This window comes from Sinocyclocheilus rhinocerous, unplaced genomic scaffold (assembly GCF_001515625.1).
Source record: "Sinocyclocheilus rhinocerous isolate Xijiao unplaced genomic scaffold, SAMN03320098_v1.1 scaffold140, whole genome shotgun sequence".
In the NCBI taxonomy this organism is placed as follows: Eukaryota; Metazoa; Chordata; class Actinopteri; order Cypriniformes; family Cyprinidae; genus Sinocyclocheilus; species Sinocyclocheilus rhinocerous.
The window spans coordinates 3,622,397-3,639,127 of NW_015642053.1; the positions used below are offsets into that span (position 1 = coordinate 3,622,397).

Consider the following 16,731-nt stretch of genomic DNA (forward strand, 5'->3'; position numbering starts at 1 on the left):
TGGATTACATCTGATATGTGCTGCAAGTTCTGTTTCAGTTCATATGTACAATGTCTTGCTACTGGCTGAAGAATAAACACAATACAATTAAAACATCTACAGAATAACCAAAATCTCCAGTTTATTATGTTTAGTTAAAGTGCGACTTTAGGCATGTGCAATAAAATATAAAAATGAAAACTACAAATGAATGATAAAATTCAACATTAATTTCCTTCAGCAATATACTCAGTCACTCATAAGAATGTATACTGATGCACTGATGTGACTCATGTTCTCGGTTTACAATACAACAGTAACGGCACTCAATGCACAACAGCACCTTTAGGTGGTGGACAATGCCTAATGCAACTGCAGAAGAGCCAACATGAATAAAGCCGTAAACGTAAAGAAATTAAATATACAGATTTTTGATTGTCTGATGCCTCTACTAAAAATATACATATTTTAAATTCCCTTAATGAGTGAATTACAGAATGTGTCACTAGGAATGTCATCAGGGACCTGCCCCTGTCTATTCTAAAAATCTAATGAAAAAAAAAAAAGACTAAAGGCTGGAATACACTACATGATTTAAAAAAAAATCTGAACAGATTGTTAAACTGCCGGTGCATTGTACATTTGCAGACTTTGAATAGAGTTAAAGTTGGAATATACTATACAACTACTGATTTTCAAATCTTTCCAAAAACACAATAAACTCACTCAGAAATGTGCCCCTTATTGCTGACAAATGAAAACAATGTTCTAAAATCAGCTCAAAATATCTAAACATTTGATATTCTCAGATTGGATGGAATCTTAATTTAAAGCTAAAAAAAAAATCAAGTATGTGCCCATCATACACTACACAATTTTCAGTGAAATCTATCAACTCTGACTGCCTAAAATCAGTAGACTGATGTCTGTAGAAGTATGTAATGCTAGTCTATGACCACTTACCAGTTAACTATTTATATTTAGAAGTCATGGATGGATTTATCATTTACATACACACAAACACACAAACACACACACACACACACACACACACACACAAAAAAAACCCTGGTCACAAAATGTTTTTCTGTTCAGCAGCAGCATGAACCATGATGTCCTATGATATTATGTATTCTACAAATTCATACAATCCTTTTCCACAATAAATCACCTTCAGCCTGTGTTTCAAGTATTCATATAAGGTTTCAGTTAACTTGACAGCAGAGTAGCCTACACTAACAAATTAAAATACATTTGTGCTCTTAGCGGAGATGTTTCAGAAACATTAACGTGTCAGGTTTCTAGACACAAAATTTTAGGATGCATCATCGGTCCATTGGTCCATTGGAGGTAGTAGTAGGTGAGGCAGAGACTATGTTATCAGGAAACACATCAGTTTTATCCTCCCTAAAAGAGGCTGCCTGGTCAGACACTGAGGCGAATGAGAGGTGATCATGATCCACAATGTTTAGCTGGTCTTCTGTTTTTTGTTTTCTCAGGTAGAACATCTTCCTGAGCGTCTTCATCTGCTGAAGTTCACAGAAGGTTTCCAGAACCACTAGCATTGCGATCAAGCCCAATATCAGGTAGACTGTAGAGGAGAGAGGCAGGTAAGGTTAAAGAGGGCCAGAGAGCCTTATGGGGTCTGCGGTGATGTTGGCAAATTAATTGTTTAAAAAAATGTCACAGTGCAAACGCTAAGTTAACAAAGCAACCTAAGATAAAGTTCAACCAAAGTTAAAGAAACTAAAGTTAAAGTCCAAAGTTAAAGTTCTGCTACTGTACATGTTTAATTGTCTCTATCACATACCATTCAAAAGTTTGGGGTCAGTTAATTTTTTTTTAATTAAATTATTACTATTGTTTAACAAAATGCATTAAATTATTCAAAAGTGACAGTTAAGAATGTCAAAAATTGTTAAAAAATCTATTTCAAATAAATGCTGTTCTTTTGTTCTTATCAAAGATTCCTGAAAAAAATGTATCTACAAAAATATCAACAGCATAACCATGTTACTTGAGCACCAAATCAGCATATTAGAATGATTTTTGAAGGAGGTCAGTGGAAGGTCACACTGAAGACTGAAGTAATGGCTGCTGAAAATTTAGCTTGGGCATCACAAAAATACATTACATTTGAAAATACATTCAAATAGAAAACAGCTATTTTAAATTGTAATAATATTGCACAACATTGACATTTTTACTGTATTTTTAGATCAAATAAATGCAGCATGAGCATAAAAGACTTCGTTCAAAACCATTTCAAAAATCTTTCCAAACCTTTAAACAATAGAGCATGTATAAATGTAAGAAAGAAAAAGTAAAATGTATATATGTACATCAATAATGTTTAAATGAACTGTGCACTTACATGTAATGCCCAATTTATAGAGTTCTCTGAACCTCTGATGGTAGCCCTCTCCTGGTACATAGTCGCCTAAGCCAATAGTACTAAGAGAGATGAAGCAGAAATAGAAGGACTCCAGAAAATTCCAGTCCTCTTCCAGTACTGAAAAGATGATAGCAGGCATGATGAAGAAGCAGGAGACGGTTATAATGGCCAGCAGGGAGGCGTGCAGGGCGGCCAGCAGAGGTTTGGACATGCCCCAGCGCCGGTGCAGGTACTCCACGGGCCTGCGGGTACTGAACTCCATGATCCTCTGGACCACTGCAGTCAGGAACAGCAGGGTGAACGGGATTCCCACCACTGAGTAAATGATGCAGAAGGCCTTACCACCATCTGAGAGAGGGACGGTGTGGCCATATCCTGGAAAAAAACACATGAAGCTCTTTGAAGGGGTCTTTTCATTTCACAGGTTGATTTTTTCCCGTGGGTTAAAGGTCATAAAAATGTATTTGACTGAAATGTACTAAAATATTTTACTCATTTTATATTCTACCAAAAATAAAACTGTTCTAGATGATGAGTTGTAAGAGAGGGACAGTTGGGAGAACTCCTTAAGGAAAACACTGTTGCATTGTAATTGTATTTATGATTACTACACTGAAGAAAAATAGTGATGAAACAATGAATTTTCATTCAAAAAATGATAAAGAAATGGCAAGTAACACATTTTTACAAGAAATTTGTAAAACACACTCCAATAATCTTTGTTTTATTTACTTTAACTTCAAAAAATCATTTACAGTCTACAGTATAGTGATTTTCAGGTTGAAATTGTGTATAAAGCATAATAGTAACTGTAAAAATGCATTTAGCCTAATCATGGGAGCGACATATATTTTATGTTTAGATATTTGAGATAAGGTCATTGGGCTAGTTCTGGATATTTTTGACTGCCCATTGGACAAATTTTGTTTTGCAGATCTGGCAATCCTCATCTCAGCTAGCATTTTACTCAAATGAACCAGTTAATTTTGTTTTAAACACCATTCTAATCACATAATGAAAAGTTACCAGGAATGCCAAGGGTGTTACCTGTTGTAGTACTTAAATCCTGCTGGATTAAGTTACATAATCCTTGGAAACACTACACACACTGCATGCTTATCCAGGTCAGACATCCTTCAAATCACCCACTGCAATGAATTAAAAAACCACTAGGGCTCCTAAGGGGCTGTAAATATGTGAGCACGCACTTATTTTGCTTTATTTGTAAGAGTGTCTTAATAAATACAGTGAAATCTCTAAAAATTGACTTGTGAAGATGATCATCACCATTAATACAAAAAGATTCAAAAGTAGCCCAATTACAATTATGTTTTGTCTATAGTATTATATCTGTTTTATGATATTTGGTATCATATTTTTGCTACTTTTTTGCTTATGTTTAATACATCCTGAGCACTGACTGAAATGTTAATGTTATCGTTATTAATAGAATAGTTATTAACAGTTATAGTTATTAACAGTAACAGCCAACTGCATAACACTGCTGGTCATTTGAAACAATGAAGCCCATTATAAGCAATTTAGTCTATGCAGAATAATACTTTTTTTCTAGAAGACTTACATATTTTTATTTCATGTGATTGCATATTATTTTGCAGAAGTGCTGGTTATTTATTTGTGTAAAGCTTGTTTAATGAGCAAAAAATTACTACCAACTTTTTCTTAGAAGGATATGCAAAATACATTGTGTTTGTGTGAGTCTAAATTCCCAGTGTATCCTATTTTATTGAACTGTTATTTATTTTTATTTTCCCCTTTGTAGTATGTTAAGAAAAAAATATTATCATAGTCTGTATTATATGTTTGTACAAGATCTTGATATATTGCAAGGCCCATAAAGCTTTGTTGACTTTTGACTCATTATGAAGGGAGGGAGAGAGACAGACTGCTCTAACCCATTAAACACAGTAGGCAGGTCTCTTTTCTTGAGTTACATCCTTGTTTTAAAGCATATTTAGTCTATATAAAACTATTATTGTAAACGTTGGGCTGTTTAAAGAGGCCACATCATACTGTACAAGCTTTTCAACCTTCACAGACTGACGTCAGCAAATGCTTTTATCAGAGATCTCAGAGAGGACAGCTCGACCTTACAAATGACACCACACCGGTGTTTTCTAGCATTGCGGCCGATCTTGGGTAAATGATTGTAAAGAAGGACTTACCGGACTACAGACAGTAAATGATATCATGTAAATCAACAACTGGGTTAGAACACAAAAACAATCCTATTATGGCTATTTAATATTGTCAAGAGAAAGTCTGTTCTCACCTGTCGTGGACAGCACAGTGCTGGCGAAGAAGAGGGCTGATGTGAAATCCCAGTTCCAGTTAGTAGTAGCATTATTGAGAACAGACACACCGTAATTACTCGCTTCTAAAGCTCTGGTGAGAAACTCCTCCAGTCTTTCTTCGGACAGACATTCATTATCATTTAGAAACTGCTGCTTCACGGTCCGAAGCTCTTGCCGAAGCTGCTCTTCATACGGCAGCTCCACCGCGTAAAACACTAAAGCACCGAATATCAGATATAACACATACGCCAATACCAAGACCAAGAAATACCACGTAGACCTGTAACCTTCTATGACACGCACACACGAACTTCCAGACAGGCACTGAAGCATCGTCTCTGCGGGAGAATTAATACAAGTAGTTGTATTACAGGAATACACTTGTTTCTTACAAATAAAATGGAGCAAACACTCTTACAGCTGTCTTTTGATTATAATTTCCTGTTTGTCCCCTGCCGGTATTGCGGAGCTGATGTTACGGATGATCAGTAGAAGCGTTTACTAATCGTACTATGGCGAAGGGTTTTATTAATATTCATGAATCGACCATTCGCCTGTGGTGGAAGGTAACAACTCAACGTCAGCTCTACCTAATTAATATTTATAAATCAAGCCATCGCCATTGGATGGTTACAACGGGCGTCAGAGTTATCTGATTAATATTCATGAGATTGCCTTCGCTGTAGTAGGATTCCTATTTTGCGTCAGGCTCATGACGTCTCGTTCCACCACGCCTCACCTTACTCAGGTCAGCTCTGTTGATTACATTTATCACGGTAGGGCGCACCTAGTAAGGTAAACTTGAGGAATTTGCGTTTAGAAGACAGATACAGTTAAGCAGCTGTCTCAATGAGAGGATACTATAGGCTAAGTGAAAGTGACCCAGGCAATTAGGGTCAGCAGCAACTGCTTCGAAGACATGCATATAGGCTATTCTGTTACCTGGTAGAACAGGTTTGACCAGGTGGTGATAGGATGGTCTTATGGGATGACAAAAGATTTGAAAAGTGACCTCAAACAAAAGTGTTGTTGGAGCTTCCCATGTTTGCTTATGTGTATCAAAAAGCTTTTACGTGTAGCAATGGTTATGAATAGCCAAAACTCTTGTGGTTTCTGTGAAGGGCAGTTGTGAAGTGGTCTGTCTGCATTTAAGAGTTCAGTGACCCGTTTCAGTGCATCAATAAATGTAAATGAAGCCAGAGTAGCCTACTAAAGCACCATATAAATGTATCATAAAGGTAGTCCATACAACGATATTTCAAATTTCTTGAAGCCATTAGCTGAATGTCATAACGTGATCAGTTTGTTTGACAAATGAATCATTTAGAACGGTTTCGCTATTCAACTGATATATTGAAAATATTCTACTAAAGAGAACTATTCAGTCACAAAACCTGAAAGTGCCAGTTCATGTTTTCTGATTGAATTGTTCTTCTGAGTCAGACATATTCCATACAAGACTGAATAATTCATTTGTGAATCAAACCGATCTTGTCCTCGAGTCTCAAGAAGAGCTAGGATGGATGTCAAGATTTTCAAAAGAATAATGATGTAATTTATTCCTTTCCTTACAAAAAAGTTATTGTGTGACTTCAGGGCACACATAATTTAGCACATCAGTTGCATCAATCAATTTTATCATAATTTTATGATGCTTTTTTTGTCATGTTGGAGTTCAACAGCCCCTGTCCTCATTCACTTCAAAAATTCCCCTTGCGTGTTCCACAAAGGAATAAAACTCATGCAAGTTTGGAACAACAGGATGACAGAATTTTTTATTTTTTGATGAGCTACCCCTTTAAAGCATCAAATTGTTTGCGTTTTGAAAATGTCTTCATTTTAAAAGCATCACTCCACCCTGCACAGGCATTATGCAGGAGATGATTATCTCAGTAAACAGGTCAGTGCACATTTTATAGCTAAAGCTGCTGATGCACAATAGCAGTGGTTAATACATCTGAGATCATCAGACTGCTTAGGTGGATAGTGTCATACTTGTGTGTCATAGCCTACTCATTTCTCTTTAAACTTTTACTGTATTTAAATGTTTTACAATCACAAACTCTCTCAACAATGCTCTTGTCCTCATTTTGTTTTAATGCCAGATTTCGTGAGTGGCTGGACAGCTTGATGTGACAGCTGTACTGCCTGTGCCTCTTGCCATTCTGCAGTTTTGCTGCATCATTGGATGACTGTATGCTTCATTCTTGGTACTGAACAGAAGTCAAACTCTGAGAGCTTCCTTTTTTATATTCTGTTCTGCTCCTTTGGGCTATTTCTGGATGATCGAGTGAAATGTGAGACCTCTGGCCAGACCTGAGCGCCAATGTAGTCAAGGATGTTGCTCTCACACAGAGGCACAAGGCCGTGACACAGAGCCAATGTTATTGTTACACTGCTAGTGACATGTTAGAGCTAATCTGCTATGACAATTATTTCCATAAATGTCACTGACAATAAGATTAATAGGGAGTTATGTTATTGTAGTGAAAAATCGCCAGATATTCGCCGATAATCTAATGATTCTGCACAATGAAAAGTAAACCTGGAATAAAAAAATATTAAATAAAAACATTTATTTATTTATTTATTTGTTTGTTTATTTATTTAACAAAATGTTGAACTACTTTTTGCTTTTATAACCATGCGCGAAACGCAACAGAGAAAAGACGCAATGTGCATTAAACAGCAGCGAAGTGGAGTGTAAAAACGCATTCACACAGAACGCATTTTTGCGTTTGAAAACGCGAGACGCAGGGTAATGGAATGGAACAAGCATTAATACAAGCTGAACAACTTTTAACTTGAGCCCTGCGTTTTTAGACGCGAGTGCAAAGGTGAAAAACGTCCGTCTAGCGTATGTTCACATAGAAAAACAATGGAAAAACAGCGCGGTGAAATACAAAAACGCGTTCTTATGTGTAAACGGTCCCTTTAATACCTCACTGCAGAATAAGCTGAGCCATAAAACACAATATTGAAAAAGACACATCCTTGCCAAAATTCAGATTTCTGCTTCAACATGGGGTTTTCAGTGACTGAACTTTAAATTATTGCATTTGATGTCCCGAGTTCTTAATATGTGGTAGCATCATTTTATGCAAGCTCCTTTTAGGACCACTAGAGGGTATTGTGACTCCAAAAACTGGAAAAATCACCTTTAGATGTTTGTAGAGGTGTGGTGTTTCAAAGGTCAGATCCAGACTCTGGAAAAGTGTCTAAAGCCCGGTCTGGTTATTCTCCAGACCATGTTTTTGAAAGCATAGCAAACTCTTTCGGTCACCTTAACACTTATATTTGCATTCCTCTACTGTGAGTGGAACAAAAAATAGAAGTTTAACCTGACACATCTGTAGAGTTATAGTCCTTTAAAGTGTGTCTAGAACACTGTCAATTTTACACCTGCGTATAATTTATCACTCCTGTTTCATGGCCACAGACCTTTGATGTTTCTCTGTCTACTGTACTTCTCCGCCTACTGTGGTTAGAGTTATATTTTAAAAGCTTGTGATTTTCATGTTTAGCCACTTTAAAAACTGGGGAAGTTGTTAGTTATGTTTTGAATTGTTGGATTGTGTACTTTCTGTTTTATGAGGCTACCATTAGGTTGTCACCTACCGCTTAAAGCCATTTTCACATGCTTATTCCATTATTCAAATAAGGAATGCTATTTCCATTACTCACTTGTGCCTTAATAATATTTTTTAGATTTCGTAAAGACTTGTGATATTTCCTACGTCAAAGGGAGGACGCAGAATGAAGATTAATCGGTGGCTTTGTCGACACCGTTGATCTACACCTATGCGCATAAAGGAACGGCAGAGAAGCATAAATGCTTCAAAGCATTCCAACTTTGTTTTAGTGCTTCACAGAAGGCCCTTTTCTTCCAGGTACTGGCTTAAAGGAAAGACAGATGAAATGTCAGCACGCACATAGGGATTAAATGTCCTGTTTGTTGAAAACAAGAACTTCCCCAAAATCCAACATGAGGTTACTTCATAAATCAAAGGAGATCATGTTGTTAGTCTCCACCTATCCTTGTCTTTAGTCTATCATTTGTCTCTTGCGTGGCACAGCCTGATTATATTATTCGCTTGTAACCATGGCATAGCCTCTCAGACAGGAAGCGAACACGTGCAGAGCTATCCAGCCAGAGTCAGCATTATGTCTCAATGGTTGGCATTTGTGTTTGGGTTGTTTTTGACCATCCCCGGGCTGTTGACCAGTTCCCAGGATTATGTTGCAATAGTGCTGAAATTGAGATCAGGACATATCTGACAGCTGGCCTCGGTTTGTCATCCTTTTGTGACACACAAGCCCCCCGACGCCATGTGCCCGCCAGGCAGCCGCTTGTTAGCCGGGTTGCGTGCTTTGGCAGGAGCTGCCACTCAGTGTGTTCTCAGCTTTACTTTTTTGGGGCACGTCATTGATTGGGGCCACATGCGGCGTTTACGTGCATATGTTTCAGGTTGAGTGCAGGAGAAGCCTCCTGGCCCAACAAGTTCTGCGGTTCACTTTGGACATGTAGGCTGTAGTCCGGACTCAGAAAAGACATCCCTGCCGGCATCTGGAAAAGCCATCCCTGCCGGCAGGTCCACCCCACAGGGGCTCTTACGCTGGGTCTAGTCCATGAAGAGCTGTGGTAAGCGCACTGCATTCTGTAGACTCCTCTGAGAATTAAGTCTGCATTACCTCCCCTGATTTATATCGCCCATTTTTAAGGCCACTGGCAGAAAACTCAATGGCATTCTTGTATGCACTTTGCTGTGCAGTTAATGTTAGAAAGACTAAATAAAGAACAACTAAAAATGAGAAAGTACTGGTTTCCCCAATTTAACCCTCATAATCCATTTGTGTCGAAGACCCTAAAGTCATCTGAAATACAATTCATTTGGGTATATTTTTAAGGCTATTCTGCTAGCTACATTATCTCTATCTATCTATCTATCTATCTATCTATCTATCTCTGTCTGTCTGTCTGTGTGTGTGTGTGTCTGTCTGTCGTTTTGAATGAACTTGAGTCATTTTGAATGTTTGAATGGCTCAAAAGAGTCATTTGTATGTGAATTGGTCAATCTGTATGCTGTTGATTCACTGAAAAGAATCAGTTCATAAGAGTCATTTGCTTCTGAATCAGACTTCACAGGTTGCACTATTTGTTACTGCGTGCAGCCTGTGATGATTACTCAATAAAAACATGATTTTATTGCCAATATTTCACAATGCATGTGCTTAATCTCACTCTCAATTCGGATGGCAAATTTTGGTAACAATGACTTGTGTCGTAGCTATAGATTCAATAATGTTTTAGATTTAGTAGCACATGTGGGTCGCCGCTGAAGCACAATCGGTGCACAGTAATAAAAGATTGAGCTTGAAATGTAATCAATATTGAGATTAAAATGTGTTCAAATAAAGATTTTATGGAGCCCTTAAGGGGACATGGTGATGAAAAAAAATGACATAAGAAGGAAAATTATAGTTCAATGCTTTTGTGTTCTCTTGCAAAAGTATTGCATTCACCCAAGAAACTCTCTTGCAAAACATTTGCATTTACTCACATATAGTTTTTCCTGCCACTGCCTATTATTGTCATCACAAAAGTTTTGCAAGCAAATGTAAAAGCATTGAAATTGAATTTTTCATCCCATCTAATTTTTTTAACCATTTCCATGTCCCTTTAGGGGCTTCAATTGCAATTAATCTGAAAACTGATAATTTTTATCCGGTCCTGTCTATAATATCTGACTGGCTTTTAAATATATCAAAGGAACATATTTTAAAAATGAATGAGAAAAAAAAAATAAGAGGCTGGAGAATTTTACTCTTTTAAACAGCAGCACCCCACAGAGATTTGTCCGTGAAGTTAATAACTCTTAACACTTTGAGAGCCTGCTTTATGTAAAGCTTTCCTAATTTAATCTGCCACCTTCCTTCATGACCTCAACACCATTTTTTGGTGTTTTGAGTGCAGAGCTAATCGGCTTCGCCTCTCAGACAGATGATGATTGGCTGGGTACACATAAATGTAAAAGTGGCTGGTGTTTGAAATGTGCTGAACTTCCTCCATGAGCTCATCTCATGGCCAGCATGTGGCAATGTTAATATCCTCTTGATCTACCCTGAATCATACATCATCAATTTGCCATGCCTCTGTGCGACAACTGAAAAGATGCATTTGTAATTTGCGCTGAAATGAATACTCGGTCTTGTGGTCCCTCTATTTTCAAAACATTGAAACTGGCACCCTTGCAGCATTAATTCATCTTTATTTGCCTGCCAATAGTGAAGTCAGACTGGTGTCTTTGATTAAGTTGTTTGCACTCACATCAAACGCATTTAAAATAAGCGTGTTACCTTTGCAGATGACTTACACCTTTATGTGAATGAATGAAACAGACTGGGTTTTTCCATGTGGCTCCTTAAGGAGCTGAGGAGATTTTTGGAACAAGCTGTTTTAAATCGTAATCAAACATCCTTGGTCCTAAAAAAGGGAACGTCATGTATTTTGACACTGAATCTTGATGAAGGTGTTGTTTAGATGTAAACATGAGAAAGCAATTTTACAGACCTTTGGATTAAAGTAAAACAACCATTTTGAACTCCTTCCCCCTTTCTGTTTTTTTTTATCTTACATTAAAAAATAGTCTGCCTGTCAGTAAAGTATGATTAATGAAGGTAATTAATGATGGCCGATCTTTGTTTCTCTGCTTTTTGTGAAGATGTTTAGATAACATGAATTAGTTTAGACATTTCTGGGTCAAGAGATTTGTTTAACTGGCAAACTGTTGTGATATGCAAACTTTTGCTTGAAATAACCTTAGACCTATAGGACAAATATGCAGATGAGTAAGCCAATGTAATTAAGCATGCAATGGCCACAGAGTGTGATTAGTGAGAGCTCAACCATTGTTGTGACAATTCAGTTCCTCTCGCTCTACGGGTATCTGCGAAACAAGCTGTTGTTTTTGGCCACAACATTAGTAGCTGTTAAGATGAACCAATAGCAGAACATGTGTGAAAGACATTTAGTCTGCTAACTGGTCACTAATATCTGCCAATTTTTGACAATTGACTTGTTTTTGAATAAATGTTCACCTTAGGTGAGCTTATGGGATAGTTCACAAAAAAAAAAGAAAAAAAAGAAGATATTAAAAAAAAAAAATGTCGTAGTGTTTTTTGTCCATGCACTGAAAGTCAATGGGGTCCAAAACACTAATGGACCCCAATGACTTTGGACAAAAAATAAAAGTCGTTAAAAAATTTGATATTTGTATTTGATAACTAGAGTCATGTGGTTTATTATGATCAGCTGTTCGAACTCTCATTCTGACGGCACCCATTCACTGCAGAGGATCCATTAATGAGACAGTAATGTATGTAGTGCTAAATTTCTCCAAACCTGTTTTGATGAAGAAACAAACTCGCCTACATCTTGGATGGTGTGAGGGTAAGTAAATTTACAACAAATTGTAATTTTTGGGTGAACTATTCCTTTAAGGAATTGTCTGAGCCTCTGTTGTGTTCTTTCGAGGAAAACTTGTTAACATTCTTACATTGTGCGTTAATTAGTTTGCTCATCATCCAAATATTGAGGTCACTATAAAACAACTGGGCGGCCCACATTACATCACTTTATTGTCTTTTATGTAATCACTGCATCTTTTATGTGGTCACTGCAGATGATGTAGTAGTTCATAAACTTTCAACTTTGCCCCCAATTTCCATAAAAGATTTTTTACTGCATCACGGGTTCATCCTGCCACATATGGCAGGCTTGTGTTTCGAAAGAGGAATTATAAAAACATGGAAAATGGAAAATGTTTTCTTATCCGCCTTCTTGGCCTCTGCAATATTCTTCCAAAACAGGATGAAAGTAATATTTTAAGAGATGATTGTAATTAATGAACTTTGCAGGAAGTCATTTTGGGTCTTGAGAGAGGAAATGCACTGCTCAGATGGCTGCATATTGATGTTCAAAAACAGCACTGGACCGTTCTACTCACCATGACCCATTAGTCTTCCACACTTTACCCCTGCTGGAACTAGAATGACAACAGCAGACAAAATCATTTAAAAAACATACTCATGTGATAAAAGAGTTCTCATCGCTCTTTCTGCACACATTTGACCTGCAACAATATTTCTAGGCCAGTTTCCCAGTTTTGTAGGACTATGTGGATTATTGGAAATGGTTTTGCTTCAGTAGTTTGGCTTTGCACTCGGTGCACAGGAGATAAAGGTAAAAGTGTCAAACTTTCCATTTCTGCGACTGAACATCTGAACCATCTCTTCCCAAACAATATCAAATTCAGAAACCTCAGGGGTACTGGCTTGCTGTTCCAGTTGACCTCCAAAAAATGGACAATTAGCATGTGTTTTTGATATGTTGAGCAGAATAACTGTTTTCAACACTGAAAATAATAAGCAATGTTTCTTGAGCAGCAAATCAGCATATTAGAATGATTTCTGAAGGATCATGTGACACGGACTGGAGTAATGAATGCTGAAAATCCAGCTTTGCCATCACTGGAATAAATTACATTTTAAAACATATTTAAATAGAAAATAGTTTTTTTTAAGTTGTAATAATATTTCACAATATTAATGTTTTTAGTCTTTCAAATAAATACAGCTTCGGTAAGTATAAGAGATTTCTTTCAAAAACATCTTACTCACCCAAACACTAGTAACAGTAGTAAGTTCCCCAATTTTTTATTATTAATTATTTTAATTTTTTTTATTATATGTATATGTAAATATTGAAGTAAAATATATTAAGATTTTCCCATGTGCTATTTTTATCTAGACGAGGAAACTATTTCTGGCCTGTCCTGTTCATAAATTTCAGCTACTGTATTTCTTGCATTTTATCACTTTATTTATTATATATTTCTGTCATTACAGTTCTTTTTCATAATGATGAATATGGCAATAAAGAGTGAGATGCAGTAATGCCTTACAATTTATTTATATGAACAGTAAAGGCAAGATGCCTTAAATTCAAGCCCTAATCCTAAAATGTTGGCAGATTTATGGCTTTTGTTAGCTTCACTTCAGAAAATCTCCAATACAAAAGTCATGAGAACATCTCATACCATAATATTGAATTGGCTTTGACTGAATTGGATCATTTTTCTGAGAAAGAAGAAGAAAGAAGAATAAGGAGACCGTTAATATGAGGTAAATGGACCTTGAAACAGTGTTGTTGTTCAAAACAGTAAAGAACACTGTGGTCCTGCAATATTTCAAGTGTTTTATTTTATTACCTAGATGCTTCAATCATACAAAATATTGCAAAAGCTTTAGTTTTTAATGACGCTTTCATGAAACAGAGACTAAGAGCATTCTTAGAAGCTTCCTCTGAGATCGATCTCTTCCTTTCTTACCGTTTTGTGCCTGTCCCTGGAACAAGAACTGCATCTGATCTCTCCTCAGGAGACACACTGCTCAGCTTCCTCCACGTGAAAAATTATGGCAGAAGCATTAGGTTCATAATGCTGTCTGTGTGATTGGGTTTGCAGTGTACCGTGAGCACAGCTGGATCTGTTTATAGGCCTACTAAATAATGGTAACACAACAACCAAGTTTTAGAGAGCGTCATTCATGTGCATCAAGTACAAAGATGACATATTTCATGATGTTCTCCAGTGTCTAAAAATTCTCTGCTTTCAAAAACCACAGATTCCCCACATGAAAGATAACAGAATCAACTTCAGATATTTCATATGCACGTCTCCGTGTCTGTTCGCAAAAAAATCTGTTTTTCCCCTGTTGCTATGTGGCCCGATCATTAGATTTAACACAGCACTTCCCCTTAATTATCCCCTAATTGCACAGTTGTGTCAGCTGCATACACACGAAAACACACTCGCATATCTTACCACATCAGCCTGCAAAATGCTCTGTAGCATCTGAAAGCAGTGAAAGTGGGCACTCTTTCAGAGACAAGAATTACTGGAGGACAGCATGCCTCCTTAATTCTACCAAGCACTGTTTTCCCCTAAATGCTCCAAAGAAAGCCCAGAGGATCACCAGATGGAAGACAGAAAAACACTACCAAAATTGGACATGGTTACCTCATTTGGAATGGTTTCTAGGAGTCCATGCCTCCGTTTGCATTAATGAATTAAACCGCAAATTGAATTAAGAATAGATTCATTGAAGATGCACTTAGTATTAGTGTTTTTTTTTGAGCCCGGTCTCATGAAAATGCGTATAAATAGTATGCCAAATAAAAACGAAAACTCGTGGTATTGATACGCAAAAATGGACTTTGGCGTGCATATGATACGCATGTGTTTGGCGTGCATATAATACGCAGTTTTCGCGTGCATATGATACGAAATTTGTTGGCGTGCATATGATACGCAGTTTTCGCGTACATATGATACGCATCTACCCCACAACCCTAAACCTACCCATCGCGTAGCATATACACGCCAAAGTCCATTTTTGCGTATCAATACCACGAGTTTTCATTTTTTATTTGGCATACTATTTATACGCACTTTCATGAGATCGGGGGTTTTTTTTATGTTGCACTGGCAACTTACTCTTAGCAGCATGGATCACTTAGAAAAATTAGCTAGTTTTTGGTTCCCAATGCCATTGCAGAAATCTGCTAAACAGTAAGTAAAAGTGTCATGTGATTCTTCTTCTTCTTTTTTCTTTTTCTTTTGTGTCATGTGATTAGTCATGTGATCTCAACATATTGCACTCATGAGGTGACCCAGACTCAAAAGAAATATTTAGGTCTAAATTTAAGATTTATGTATTTGAATAGATATTGCATTTAATGAATTCCCATCCATTTGAATTGCACAATTCTAACAATCTAATAAAATGAATGTTAATAATGCACATTGTCAGTCATACATAAATGAAACAGGTAAGACTTCTGAAGAATATTATATTAATAAACTGAATGTGTTTTAAATGAATAGTAATCAGGTTTATATATTTATCATCGATCAGTCAATCCACTTTGTTTCAATCTCATACATTTTAGTTAATGTTTGTTCCACAGCCATATTTTAACAATGTTTGTGCTTTTTATCTGAGCAAACATTTTTCACAATGAACTGATTTATGCTGTTCATATGCAATTTGAATAGATGCAAAATATATTATTTAAATAAAATCAAATAGATATAAATAGTTAAACTATGCTATGATTTTTAGTGTGCAGAAATCTTTTCATTTATGTATTAGTGACACATTAAGTTTATCAGTTTATGTTAAAATGGATGAAAATGTTATATGCATTTAAAGGGGTCATATGATGCGATTTAAATTTTTCCTTTCTCTTTGGAGTGTTACAAGCTCTTGGTGCATAAAGAAGATCTGTAAAGTTGCAAAGACTAAAGTCTCAAATCCAAAGAGATATTCTTTATAAAAGTTAAGAGTCAGCCACGCCTACCTAAAACGGCTCGTTCTAACACGCCCCCACATATCTACGTCACGATGTGGGAAGATTTCCATAACCAGTCCCAAATGTTCACGCAAAGAAAGAAGGCGTAACTTTTATTCTCGCTGTGGTATTGTTGCCGCCGCTGCCATGTTGTGGATATGCTGTGTGTTTCATTGTGAAAGCGAAACTACTTTGTTTGGCCTTCCAAAAGAGGACGATATCAGCTTTGTCATGCCTAGAACTGATCCGTGCTGGTCGCTGAGGAAATACATCAACTTTGCGCTGTCAATCACCGGATCGGCTTTCACCGTGGACGAAGCGGAGTCCAGCCCGGGGTCGTCACATGTGGTTGCCGCAAGCCTCCTTTGTCGAATCCGTCGGGCGCTGCTCACTCAACTTCGTTGTGAAAGCGAAACTACTTTGTTTGGCCTTCCAAAAGAGGACATAATGTTTCTATAAAGTGGGGCAGTTCCAACTTTGCAAGGACAGTCTGGCGCTTCTGACTCACAGCCTGTAAGTACGTTTGATGAGCTTTGTAAAAATCGATGCGTTTCAGAAAGGCGGGGCATAGAGGAGAAACAATAATGTACAGTATGTGGAAAATAATGTGTTTTTTGAACCTTAAACCG

General features: G+C 37.0%; 1 protein-coding gene and 1 long non-coding RNA gene across 2 annotated transcripts; one reads left to right on the forward strand and one right to left on the reverse strand.

The window, feature by feature from the left end:
- The first annotated feature begins 120 nt into the window (after positions 1-120).
- Positions 121-13,142, forward strand: LOC107755440 (uncharacterized). Its single transcript, XR_001641697.1, has 3 exons — positions 121-907; positions 5,886-5,890; positions 13,132-13,142. It is a non-coding gene; the product is annotated as an uncharacterized LOC107755440 (long non-coding RNA).
- Positions 896-5,161, reverse strand: LOC107755439 (potassium channel subfamily K member 1-like). Its single transcript, XM_016572223.1, has 3 exons — positions 4,668-5,161; positions 2,354-2,749; positions 896-1,570 (listed from the first exon to the last, which is right to left on the reverse strand). The coding sequence occupies exons 1-3, from the start codon at positions 5,020-5,022 to the stop codon at positions 1,305-1,307; spliced, it is 1,017 nt and encodes a 338-aa protein (XP_016427709.1). The 5' UTR covers positions 5,023-5,161; the 3' UTR covers positions 896-1,304.
- Positions 13,143-16,731: the final 3,589 nt, after the last annotated feature.

What these genes read in the sequence shown, in the direction of transcription:
- LOC107755439 (XM_016572223.1), bottom strand. Translation starts at nt 5,022, where the DNA reads ATGCTTCAGTGCCTGTCTGGAAGTTCGTGTGTGCGTGTCATAGAAGGT. An exon ending in CACTGTGCTGTCCACGACAG is followed by an intron (nt 2,750 to 4,667) that starts GTGAGAACAGAC and finishes GTTTTTTTCCAG; the next exon opens with GATATGGCCACACCGTCCCT. An exon ending in CTATAAATTGGGCATTACAT is followed by an intron (nt 1,571 to 2,353) that starts GTAAGTGCACAG and finishes TCTCCTCTACAG; the next exon opens with TCTACCTGATATTGGGCTTG.